We start from the raw sequence: 12,779 nt of genomic DNA, 5'->3' as shown, positions 1-12,779 counted from the left end.
CAATGACTAGTAATAATACTAAAAAAATTTACCTATATCATTGTCTCTATAAGGAACAGGACGTCTGTTCCACCACAGAAGTCTTTTAGCATCAACTCGTAAGTCTATGAGATTAAAAATGAGAGCCAAGAGAGGGGCCAGTGGGAACGACGCAGCGAAGAGCTGTGATTAAAAAAAAAATCAGTTTTTCATGTCAATCGAATACTTCAAACAATTATTTTATTAATACTGTATTAAATGGAAACAAAGACAATATTTTACATGGTCTTACCATCAAGTATCCATACTGTATGGTCTTTTCTGTAAATTCCCCAAGTCTGAAGTCTTCGGCTGGTGGTTTTAGCATTTCTCTCATTAAGTAGTGCTGCTTGCTTTTACCGTCATCTACAGAGGCGTCGGCTACTTGGTTCATCCCACAACAACGATACAAAAGTTTCTTCAGCCATCTGGAACGAACAAATCACATTAGAAGTCATGGCGGCAACTTCTCGCGTTTGGTAAGTGCTGCCATCTAGTTTACACACTTCGCATCAAAACTTTTAAATATATGCTATCACTTACGGGAGCACCACATCCTTGCAGAACTTGGGAAATGGTTTCACCACCATAAGGACCAGGAGTTGGAAGGACAACAACGACATACAGTTCTGATCTGCATCGTCGCATTTATCCACAAATCTGCTTCCCATGCCCAAAATTCCATCCGTACCAAGTCCCTATAAACAGAAATTTTCGCTCTGTTAATCATTCCAGATAAAAAGTGACTTACAAATGTGAATCTTCTCAATTCATACACCGTAATAATAATAATAAGATAACATATTTTATTATTATTATTATTATTACGGGCAACTCCAGGGAGTCCTTAGACTCATCGAGAGAGACCCTAAACACCATGTCAAGAACAACTATTCAATATCCGCACAGTATCTATCATGCTTTGCCTTGAACTCATTCAGAGTCATGGCACCCACAACAGACTCCGGCAACTTATTCCACTCATACACCCCTCTCCAAGTAAAAAACCTAGTTCTAACACCCTTGCTAACCACACTCTTACCCAGTTTCCATGTATGGTCCCTAGTCCTCCCACCACCAGTCATATTTTCAAAACTATCCTCTGAATTAATCTTATAGAAACCTTCAGTAATTTGAATGTCTCAATCATATCACCCCTTTTCCGCCTATCAACCAATTTCTGCAACCCACAAATCTTCAACCTGTTCTCATAAGGTTCATTCCATAGACCAGCTATCATCTTGGTCACTCGCCTCTGGATCCTCCTCCTCCTCCCCATCAAGGCTCGATACAGAGGAACAATTACTTGCTTGTCTTTGCTCGTCAAAGTATTCTTCAGTAACCAAGTGATTTGATTAGCTGATTTGGCCACTTTTGCAATGTGTCCCCTAAACTTCAACTCCCTATCCACCAACACTCCCAAATCCCTGGCCTCGACAATCACGTGGAGTACAGTTCCACCAATGTGGTATACTGCTGCTAATCTTTTCACCCCAAAATGCATAACCTTACACTTTGCCACATTAAATTGACATTCATTCTCCTCCTTACTCCAGTCCTCCAATCTATCCAAATAATCCTGCAAAATTTTGACATCCTGTGCATTCACTACTGCTCTACCCAAATTTGCATTATCAGCAAACATATGAACAGTTCCACTCAGATTCTTTCCTATATCGTTAATGAACAAATTAAATAGTAGTGGTCCAAGAACAGAACCCTGCGGCACACCACTAGTCACAGGTCGTCTTTTGGACTCTACCCCTGAATAAACTACTCTCTGATATCTCTATATTAACCATCCTTCTATCCATCTCACCAACCTATATCCATTCCCATATACTCCAGTTTACTGATTAGGGTTCCATGTGGTATCCTGTCAAAGGCCTTAGCAAGGTCCAGCAGTATCACTGTATATCCATTACCCATATCCAGTCCAGCCGTCACTGTGTTATAAAACGTAAGCAAGTTAGTGAGGCATGATCTACCCTTCACAAAACCACGCTGTCCCCCATACAGTATCCATTTTCATCTATCCATTCCTGTATTTTTCTCTTGACTACTTTCTCCAAAACCTTGACAACGACTCCTGATATGTTGATCGGTCGGTAATTTGCAACAGCAGTCTTGGAGCCTCCTTTATGCAGTGGACCTATTTTCCCCCCTCTTTCCACCCTCTCTGGACTAACCCAGACCCGAGACTCCAATTAAACAAAATTGTCAAGGGCACTGACAATTCTTTAGCCGCTTCAAGTAAGATCCAAGCTGGTATACCATCCAATCACACAGATGTATTCACATTAAGGTTTTGTAATATACTATTCAGCTCAATTCCCGTATAAAGTATTAGTTCCTTCATTCCTGCAATATCACCATCTGGTTGATATATTCTTGCAAAGTGCTCGCTCAGTAACTCAACTATGTCAACTGATTCGGTTACCTCCCTACCATCGGCATTCTTTAAAATCGTTCTGCCATGTACATTTTTCCTTTTACTTGCAACATATCGAAAAAATTGTTTCGGATTCTCTTTAGCTTGCGTGGCTAATTTCCTTTCATAATCCGCTTTTGCTTTTCTTACCACAGTCGTTACCCTTCTGGTCTGTGCTTTATACTGTTCATAGGCCTGCAGATCACCTTTCTCCTTAAATTCCCTCCACAGTTTCTTTTTTTGCAGCTCAAGCTTAATGGAGTTATTCATCCATTTAATCCCTACTTGATTTACTATCCAGACTCTAGGTATACAGTTAGCCATTACCTCCTTCAAACGCTCCTTTAACGTTTCCCATGCACTATCAACCTCCAGCCCTTGCAGTTTTACATGCCATGGCACTGAATCAAGCAATCTCCTAAGCTTGTCATACTTATCAGCCCGGTAATTCCACATGTACCATGTCTTAATTGTAAATTCCACACATTTAGCCACCTCCCAGGTCAAGACCTTATGATCACGCTCACCAATTGGTGGCGACGTGGTCATATTCATTACAGTCAAATTCTCAGATGCAATTACTAGGTCAAGCACTCTCGAACCCTTAGTATATTCCATTACATGCTGTCTCAGGTAGTTATCCCTTAATAACTGCATAAAATCCAATTTCTTCTTCCCATGTGTCCTCTCCTCCTTCCAATAAATGTTACCATAGTTGAAATCTCCCATAATAATCACCCTCCTTCCACACATTGCGTCTATTTGTCTATGCATGCTATCTACACCATCTATTTCATCACCTGGTCTATAGTAGCACTCGACTGTATATTTTGTTCCACTAGTCTCAGTCCCACACCAAATAGCCTCAAATGTGCTCTCTTCACTAGCCTGTAGTTCAACTTCAATTCTCCTTGGCTGCAGTTCATCAGCTATCATCAATAACACTCCCCCCCATTCTTTTCTCTCTGTCCCTCCTAAACAGACTATACCCTACACATTCTATCCAGCTAACTATATAATCTTCTGTCAGCCATCAATAACTTGTGGCCAGGAAGAGCCAACTAAGGCCAAAAATTCTTCCTTCTTGTTCCTAATACTCCTGGCATTAGTATATATGAAGTGCAGAAGCCCGTTAGTCCCACCCCTATCTTGATGCCTTATACTAACTATCCCATTATGATTTGTTGTCCTTCGTACTAGCTCAGGCATATTATACAGATTCTTACACTCAACTGCCTCCCTGATGTCTGCATATCCAATTCCTACTCCCCCCTCCCTAATAGTTCTAGTTTCCCTGATTCTGCACATTCACTTTCACTTCATTCAGCAACACTTTTTCCAGTTATACTCATACTTCATTTAATAAGTTATTGCTAATTAGATCAAAGTAGATTTGTGAATGATTCACTAAATTGAACAGTAAATGTGATCTTATAACTGATGAGGACTTACTGTTCTGAAAAAAGCTGTGTAGAATAGCGACGCGTAGGTATTGGCGAACTGGAAAGCGAATAGTTTTATGATGAGAGCATCGTTGTATCTGCTCTGGGTCCTGTGGTTCTCTGCAAAGAAACAGTATGAAGTAAGAAAGACGTACACAAACCAGGCGTTCTTGTCAAAACAGAAAAATATTTAAAAAAATATTTGTGCGCATGACTACTTACCCCAGTTGGTAAGTCTTACGGCCACTATCTCGTAGATCTGCAAGAAATATAATAGTCGTTAGTTCGCAAATCTGGTCCCTCTAATTAGCGTGAAACTACACATACCCATAATCATAAATTTAAAGAGGGGGAATAGCTTACCACCCCAAGGATCATGATGGAAATGGTGTTGAGAACAGAAGCGATTATGGTGCTATGCAGAAGCAAACATGTCTTGTCGGTCTGGTCGCATCCAGACACTTCAAAGTAGACGCGATACAAGATCACGGATAAGACACTGATGAAAACCACGCACACCTAAGGGATGAAAAGCGTTTCTTTTTTATTCCAAATTTCTTTCAGTAACGATATTAATAGTTTCACAAAAGTTTATTTGTGAGATCTATTTTATTAAGTGTTTTTTTTTAATTTCCTTACTACGTTGTAAAAATAATAAAAGATAAGATGCTTAGGCATCTATAAATTTCTTAAAATATTGAATAACTCACTCAACTGGATAAAAGTTTGAACCCGGGATGGTCTAAGTTGCCGTTTATTATATCTTCCCTTCTCTATACAGTAATCTATCCTTCTGCTGGATCATTCAGTTGTTAAGAGCAATCAATCTAAATTGATTTATAGGACATCGGAAAGACGAGGAATATCAAATTAAAATGAGCACATTTCGCATATTTAATTGCAAAAAAAACGAAATTCATTTTCTAATATGAACTATGTAAACCGGCATGCCCACCATACAGAAACAATTTTCTGAGTGAATTATTCATATGACAATAAACGAGCAGACTCTGGAAACACAAAAGAGTTCTGTACAACATTACGAAGACTTCAATTAACAAGGATCTGAAAGTGATTCCTTCTTTATAAAGGTCGAAACTGGTCTGGAGTAGTGGACCTTCCCATAATGCATAGCATTATACACATCCGAAAGTGTGTTTTGCATTATGGGAATTGTTTTGTATTTTGCAATGTGTTTTGCAATTGATGTGAAATCATTAGCCTCTATATACAAGTAGCTGATACGTGAAGATACTTCACGCGCATAACATTGTTTTGTTTACTTGGATTAAGGATTAAAAAGAATATAATTTCTTCGCATCCCTAATTTATAGTAGAACCAAGTTAAAAAGTATTTCAAGATATATTTTTCTATTTTATTTTTTCTATTTTTTTCTATTTTTATTAATTTTATATATATTTTTTTGTATTTTTTATTCCTGCTCTAGAGACAAATCAGGAAACTTTTACAAGCCTCCAATAAGCAGGGCTCGGGTTCGAACCTTTTAGCATGTTTTTATGCAGACAAAGAGAAATTAAAGGTATTCGCTTCCTAAGCTTTGAAAACAATTGAGAAAGGAGTGGCTAACGGAGAATGTTTTCAGAGAACGAAATCTAATTTAAGATATAGATTCGTAGTAGGGTTCATTTTGTTCACGATTAGCTGGGTACAATTTAGGAGAAGAAAAGAAGTGTGTAGCTACCTACTTATCTATGCACAACGATTATTATATTGATAATCAGTGTTTCAACAGCACCTAGTTTCGTTGTCCTGACAACGAAACTAAAGCATTGGACTTACCATGAGAAGCAGGACTGTCATGGATGTCAGGTATTTCATAAAACTGTACTTCAGTGGATAGATGGGGATGATCTGTTTAGTGATCGGGTCCTCTACCAGTTCCGTGCCGTAATACTGTGGTCGAGTTGTTTCTGCCACATCGAAGTTCTCCACCATCCAGCGATACTCCAGTGCGATCTGCTTCCTTTTCCACACCTCCATCATGACTGTGCCTTGAGGAAACAAAGAAAGAAGCAACCGTGAAATGCAAGCTATCTCTCACTCGTTTAAAGTTCAACGACCGAAAAACTAAAGCGGCGCGAAAATTAAATCGGATAAAAATCAAAGCAGAACTTACCCCATAGGCAGATGATAAAAGCGAACGCAGGGGTGAGGGTGTTGTCGCTTGATGACTTAATGAGTTCGATGTAATAGGCGACCCCACGGTCGCTATTGCTGGAGAAATTAATGCACATAATCAGACACATCAGAAACACAAATGACTTAGATTAAATCGCTAATAAAGATGAAGAAATGATCTTACTTGGTAGAATTCGATGAATTCGATGGTTGTTCATCATCATGGATTACTCTGAAATTAAAAAAAAATGTTTTTTTAAAAAAACACGAGATAAAATAAGCGAGTATAATCATTTCTGTCGTCATGGTAACCTACGATACTGACTTTTTATATTGCCTGAACAATTTGAATTAACTCATGAACTAATAGAAATTAATGACGTATGCAGAAGACTCACCTGGTGATTACGCCATAAAAGAAAACGACAAGACCCAAGATTGCAGGGCCATAAAGGGAGGAAATCAGCGTCCCTACCCAAGCAAAATAGAAGGCGATTTTTTCACCAAAGTAGTTCCTAATGAGATTGACTGGCTGTTGTTGGCAGCATCGCACCCAAGTACGACTCAGTACTTTACGCGTGTCCATGACGGATCTTGGTGGTTCGTACTGTGCTGGAGTTTCAATGGAATCGCTCAGCCTCACTTGGGATTTCTCTCTAATAGATGGTTTCAAGCTTACGGGCTCCAGAGCAGAACAATCGTGGAGGAAGAAGGCATCTTTGAAAGCTCCGACCATCAACAAATGCAGAAGACCTAAGGGAAGTATTAAGTAACCCTTCATCATCATTATTATCGGGCCATCGATTTATTTGGAAAACTACGTGTCTTTTTATTTGAGGAGTATGCTAGAAACATCATTACGCTAATATCAAATGGGAATTTCTTTACTGAAGTCAGCCATTTTTTGAGTACAAATTTCAAATCGAAAAAATTCTTCACTAATCAAAGCTTTAAATAAGTGTTTCGCCAAGTTCTTGCCCGGAAATTTATTCCTTTTTAACTTAGGCAAATCAGCCATTACTCCCGCATTCATAGTGGGAAGGTTTAACTTTTTTTTTTTTTTTTTACAATAAATGATTTCGGAGCAGTGAAAAAAATCTTACTGAATTAAATTTATAATCAACGAAATTATACTTCACTTCAAATTTTAATGAATAAATAAAACAAAAAGAAATTCGTTTGGCTGTGTCATTAGAATTATTTTAATAGAATTATTTATTACTTTATTATTTAGTTTCATCTGATCTTCAGTAAAGCCATTGACTGGCGTTATGTTTATCGGATATTTAAAGATTGTACGAAGTTTTAAAAAAAATAAAGAAAGAAAGCTCTTCTCAACACTTGGGAATTAGGTAAGTTTTCCATAAGTGACGTATGGCCATTCAATAAAGTAATTTTATCGGAATATTTTTAGAATGATTATATCATAGTTATCTAATAGTTTACTGATTTCATTTTATTTTTGGTAATAAATAACATTTTGGAATGAAAATCATCAATAAAAAGACTAAATGCATGAAAATAGCACAGAAACAGAACACACATCAAGTAGATACTCAACACTCAACCTGTCATCATCATCTTTATTCCAATTTTTCATTTATTTATTGAACAATCATTGTAATCATTCAATTATGTTACAAATTAGGAATAATAGGTCTTTTACCTTGTCTAGAAGCGCGTGGATTGCTGACGTCTTCTCTCATTTTTCTGATGTCAATGTTAAGAAGAACGTTGTATACCTGAAATATCACAATAACGACAATTAAACATGTACGGTTGTCCATGTATCGCATTAACCTCACTGTATCATCGACATCGTCTTAATTAAACTGTCTCCTCAATACAATGTATTAATGCCGAAGACACCTCAATGTATCTTCGGCATTAATACATTAAAATATCAAACACAGGATCAGCACTACTTGTAGGGCAGAAAGAATCGGCATCTTAAAAAATCGTTAAATTTGAGAAAAAATAATATTATTTCTCTACCCCCCCCCCTTATATATGCCGGTCCTGTCCTGTCCATAGTTCCAAACTGTGGTGGACCAAGAGGCATGCATTATGTCTCCACTAACACAGTCTTGCCATATATTAAATTTAGCAAACCAGTAAATGGGATTACTTACAAGACGTAACTTGATAGCCGACCAGAAGAAGGCATCCTTATCCTCCCAGCCCATAAACCAGTCGAGGCACTTGGTCAGAAATGGTGCACACACTTGATCACCTGAAAAAACATGTTTTTTTGTTTTTTTTAAGATGAAGTCGAAACTGCATTTTATTCCAAAATATTCATGTGATATTTATTACAAACTGTTCAAGTAGAAATTTTTTCGAAGATATTTGGAAAGTATATTTTCTAAATAAGATTTTTGTGTGGTAAAAATTAGGCGATGATTTCGAATTGGGGTTGATGCAGAAATTTATGTCCTTTGCTTTCATTCTTGTGAGAGCAAAGAACATAACTTATTATTATTAATTATCTATAAACACTGAGAAAGTTGCTCATCTCTTATTGTTAAATTTCATTACAATCAAAGTTTTATATAAGTTCTTTATTGTTAATTTAGATTGAAACTTTTATATCCCTTTTTGAGGAAACTAAGAACATTTATTGTTGGTTCGTTTCTAATTATTTGACGATGTGAGCAGGAAGCAAACAAGCTTTCTAGGGTACAATGTTTGCATAAAGAATTAAAGGTGGCAAGCAGTGTTAGCGTGTACAAATAAATGAAAACAGGTTGCATCCCAAAATATAATTTTAGATACATTCCAATTCATTACAATAAAATTTCCACTAAAATCTGTTGACCAACCTTTGGTTCAAAACTAGGGAAAAAATTTAAGACATTTTAGTTGATGAAGAAGTTCGTATTTTGTATCTAAAAGGCATTGATATGGAGTTTAATAATCTGATCTAAAAGAAAACTGTTGTCACCTGAAAGGGAATTTGATTATGAATATGTTGTTTAGGATTATGACCGAAGCATCCAAGGCTATGAGGCACTGCATTATGTCTGTAAGTGACTAAAAATACTGAAGAGCATTTGTTGTTCCTTTTTATAAGATTTTCATTCGATTACGTCTAGTCTATTGTGCCCAGATTTCGCAGCATAGAGATCGTGAAGAATGCAGAGGCGGTTAACAAAGATAACAGGACTATCAACTACGAGGTTATTTAAATAAGGGAACTTTGTTTTAAGTTTAGGAAATAGGCGTAAAAACAGGGATGGATAAATAAAGACAGATAAGTTAGTCAAGAGATCTTATTTAACAGATTCATGGGATAGTTTTTTATACCATGAGATAGGTTGAGTGAAAGAAATGAGATCATCACTGGAAGTTTAATAAGAGTGAAATCAACAGGAGACTTTTTCCATAAATAGCAGTGAGTGGAATGAAGTGTCCAGTAGACCCAGCTGCGCGAGCTGGCGTAACACGGCACGATAAGCCTGAGTACTAAGACAACGTAGAGGTACATCATCGACAGCAGCATATCAACCGGAACTTGAACATCCACAGTTTAAGGGGAGCATGCCTATTTCAGGCAGAGAGAGAAACATCTTGTTGGTTCTCAAAGACAGTTGGGGATAGCGAAGAAATCAACTTAGTGATAGAAAGAAAATAGTAAGCACGTGATGAAAGGATAGTGGATTTTAACAGCTCTCCGTACAAACACGTACTCAAATTTCCGCATCTATTGAAGGACCATCCTAGAAGAAAATTTTGAATAATCAGAAATTGTCAGCTGAAAATCAAAAGCAACTGTTTCAAAAAAATCACAAAACCAAGAAGGGTTTCTTCAGAGAGGACGTTTGTTATTATTGTTATGCATACGGTATAACTACAAAATACGAGCCTCTTGATCAATACTCCAACAAGTAGTTATATCCACTCCCATGTACTTTTTTTTTTTCATTACAATAACTGTATAACTATGCTTTGGAAATTTAAAGACAACATCTGAATCATTGAAAAGTTTTCTTTTAAAAAAAAAAGCCTTTTATTGCATTTCCTAGGGAAGCAGCTAGCTGATGGTTGCCTAGCAACTCATTGTAATAGTGTAATCTGGCAAACGGAGTTATGTGCTGTTCACAAGCATTGCATTCTGCGACGAGAGTGAAGAATAAGTCCCTGTGTGGTGTTTGTGGGTGTTTGTGGGTGGTGGTGGTGGTGGAGTGCAACAAAACAAGGGTGCTAGAGCCGTGAATTGTGTGACGAATGATCATAATGGAGATACTTGTTCTGAATCCGTGAGAGGAAGAAGAGGAGACTGAGGGTCTACTGGGGAAAGATCTACGATGCGATCTTCGACCATCTGTAATTGGAATCTGACGTCCACTCCACGCTTTCATTCCTCTATACCCTTCGTGCGTTTCTGAAAAGAAAAACTAGCTCAGCATTAGAGAAATGCAAAGATGGTTTCAATGACTCTATCCAGACAGACAGACAATGACTGACAGACCTATCGAAGAGGCTACTGAGCGTGCGCAGGAATACACAGTCACGTGATTTACACAGACGTGGGAGAAATCGGACGGTGCTGGTGAAAAAAAAAAGTTATGAATGCATTTTTATTAGAACAGAGTGCAAAAGTTTAAACGTAAAATTCAAAGCAAGACGTGAGTGCTAAATGGCAAATACGAATACAATACAGGCAAAAGAAGAAGAAACTGCAGTCTAAAGGAGGGATTTTCAAAGGAGTGAAAAGCTAGATAACATGAACGGGAGCAGCAGAAGATAATCACAAAAATGGGAAAGGCATTGGTAGGATGGGAAAGCCACTACATAACATTTTTCAAAGAGTATTGATATAACAGATATGGTCAAACACGCAAAACATATAAATCAAGGCAACAAGAAAATATTGTAAGCACTGTCATGTGGTATTTCAGGATAATAAAGGATTCCATTGGAAGCAGCACATCAATGGCATTAGTCGAAGGGAAACAGTTTTTTCTTTTCAACAAATCAATCGAATTAATCGAGACAACTTCGCTTTCAGGATAGCGACATTTCCCATTCTTATTAGAATAATTCGTTTTTTTTTTTTTTTTGTTTTTTTTTTTAAAGTGTGATTTACTTCCTTTCTTTTAGCGATGAAGGAATCAATATAAGATGACCATCACAAAGTAATGTTTTTATCCTGAATTACCCATAAGTAGAATATCATTCATGCTCTAAATCATAATGATAAATAATTAGAATCTTATACGAGCAATCTTACTGATTATGTCTATGAACTCAAGACCAATCTTGTTAGGGGACGTCATAATTGAGTTTCTATTTCAGGCAGGAAGGTTTGAAAATCGATGTTTTATTCAAAAGGCGTGTGTGAGGGGATGCTATGTTATAAAATGTACTGAATGTTTGATGGTTATTAAAATAAAAGTAAACGAAAAAAAATGTAAAATAAAAATAAAATCGCAAAACGTCTTTTAAAAGATGAAAAACGTGGCTACTATAGCAGCCGCTTATTTCCGGTGATAACTGCATATGCAACATATAGGTGGCCATGGTAACCAACACATAGTTAGTAGCTAAGGTATACTAATTGTCCACAATAGACTATATTAACAACAAAGCCTGAAAATAGTGATGCCCATTTTTGTAACCAGGAGAGCGATATCGGCATCTCCATAACTAGTTTTACTGTTACTTATGTACCAATCGTTGTTGCCATGGAGCAAAACATTGTTGATGTGGTAGATGCTTACACCACGTTTACAGTAAACTTTAATTTATGCGCATGCGTTTAATATCGTACAGTTTAATACGGTAATAAATGCATTATTACAATTATATTACTGGAAATAATTTATTCTTTTTGGCTTTCGTTTCGCCAGGCCAATAACTGGTAGTTGACACCATTTAGAAACAAATATTGCAGACTATATTAGAAGCGTACCTTCATTTACCATGCCAAACATCTTTTCCATTCTTTTCTGTATTTCGTTAGGTTTCTGGTCTTTTTTCTTCTTCTTTGTCTCTCCCATGTCCTCGATAATTGCCTATAGAAAAAAATAATAATAAATCCATCTTTATTCATTCTTTACTCACCTTTATTCATCATAACAGGAATTCTATTTCCATTAGTAATTAATTATCCAATGTAAAGTTTTTTTTATTTTTCCTTAGTCTAATCACAATAATCGCAAGTAATAATTTTACTTTTATTTTTTATATTTTTTATTTTTATCTGCGTTCATTGAACGAACTTAGGCATTAGGACTACTTTCATTTATCGTTAAATATTAGCAATGTATCACGAAGGTCTATTTCCTCAAGGAATTGAAGGAAATGAAATATATTAAATATTTACATTTTAATATACGATGCTAGACTTTTAAATATTCTATGAATATTTCATCACGAGATGGCAGCACGAAACTGCAAAAATTATGTGCGTTTCAGATATTGTAAGATTCAATATAACGTTTTTACCTGTGTTTTAAAATTACAAGTACATCAAACGGAATAAACCTAGAGCATGTAATTTTAAATTGTGATTTTCTAAAACAAAGAATGATTGTCGTGCATTTACAAAGATGTCATTAACAGCATTATTTATGGAAAAGCTACTCCTAACCATTTCTTCCTTTTTTCAATTTTAGTGACGATATAAAATACATTATTGACTCCATTATAATGAAGTCGATGCCAATTAAACATTTAACGTTTTTTATACAGCAAACGTTAACAATATTTGAAAAGTGTTGGCATTTATCAACAAAATTATCCT

General features: G+C 36.3%; 1 protein-coding gene across 1 annotated transcript in view; it reads right to left on the bottom strand.

Annotated features, from left to right (window-relative positions):
- LOC150099948 (anoctamin-7-like) overlaps window positions 1-12,779 on the bottom strand; it is a 42,314-nt gene that overhangs the window by 6,462 nt on the left and 23,073 nt on the right. Inside the window, exons 2-14 of the mRNA XM_090403180.1 lie at window positions 11,946-12,048; window positions 8,164-8,264; window positions 7,698-7,773; window positions 6,430-6,784; window positions 6,216-6,263; window positions 6,030-6,127; window positions 5,693-5,904; window positions 4,255-4,410; window positions 4,114-4,150; window positions 3,902-4,011; window positions 562-716; window positions 272-446; window positions 33-162 (exon numbers count right to left, since the gene is read on the bottom strand). Coding sequence (XP_090259306.1) covers window positions 33-162; window positions 272-446; window positions 562-716; window positions 3,902-4,011; window positions 4,114-4,150; window positions 4,255-4,410; window positions 5,693-5,904; window positions 6,030-6,127; window positions 6,216-6,263; window positions 6,430-6,784; window positions 7,698-7,773; window positions 8,164-8,264; window positions 11,946-12,048 — 1,756 coding nt within the window. The remainder of the gene's footprint in view (window positions 1-32; window positions 163-271; window positions 447-561; window positions 717-3,901; window positions 4,012-4,113; window positions 4,151-4,254; window positions 4,411-5,692; window positions 5,905-6,029; window positions 6,128-6,215; window positions 6,264-6,429; window positions 6,785-7,697; window positions 7,774-8,163; window positions 8,265-11,945; window positions 12,049-12,779) is intronic.

The sequence above is a fragment of the Typopeltis vanoorti genome, chromosome 13 (assembly GCF_054136105.1).
Source record: "Typopeltis vanoorti isolate ZY-2024b chromosome 13, IOZ_Tvanoo_1.0, whole genome shotgun sequence".
NCBI classification, from domain to species: Eukaryota; Metazoa; Arthropoda; class Arachnida; order Uropygi; family Thelyphonidae; genus Typopeltis; species Typopeltis vanoorti.
This window is presented reverse-complemented; position numbering and strand designations above follow the sequence as displayed.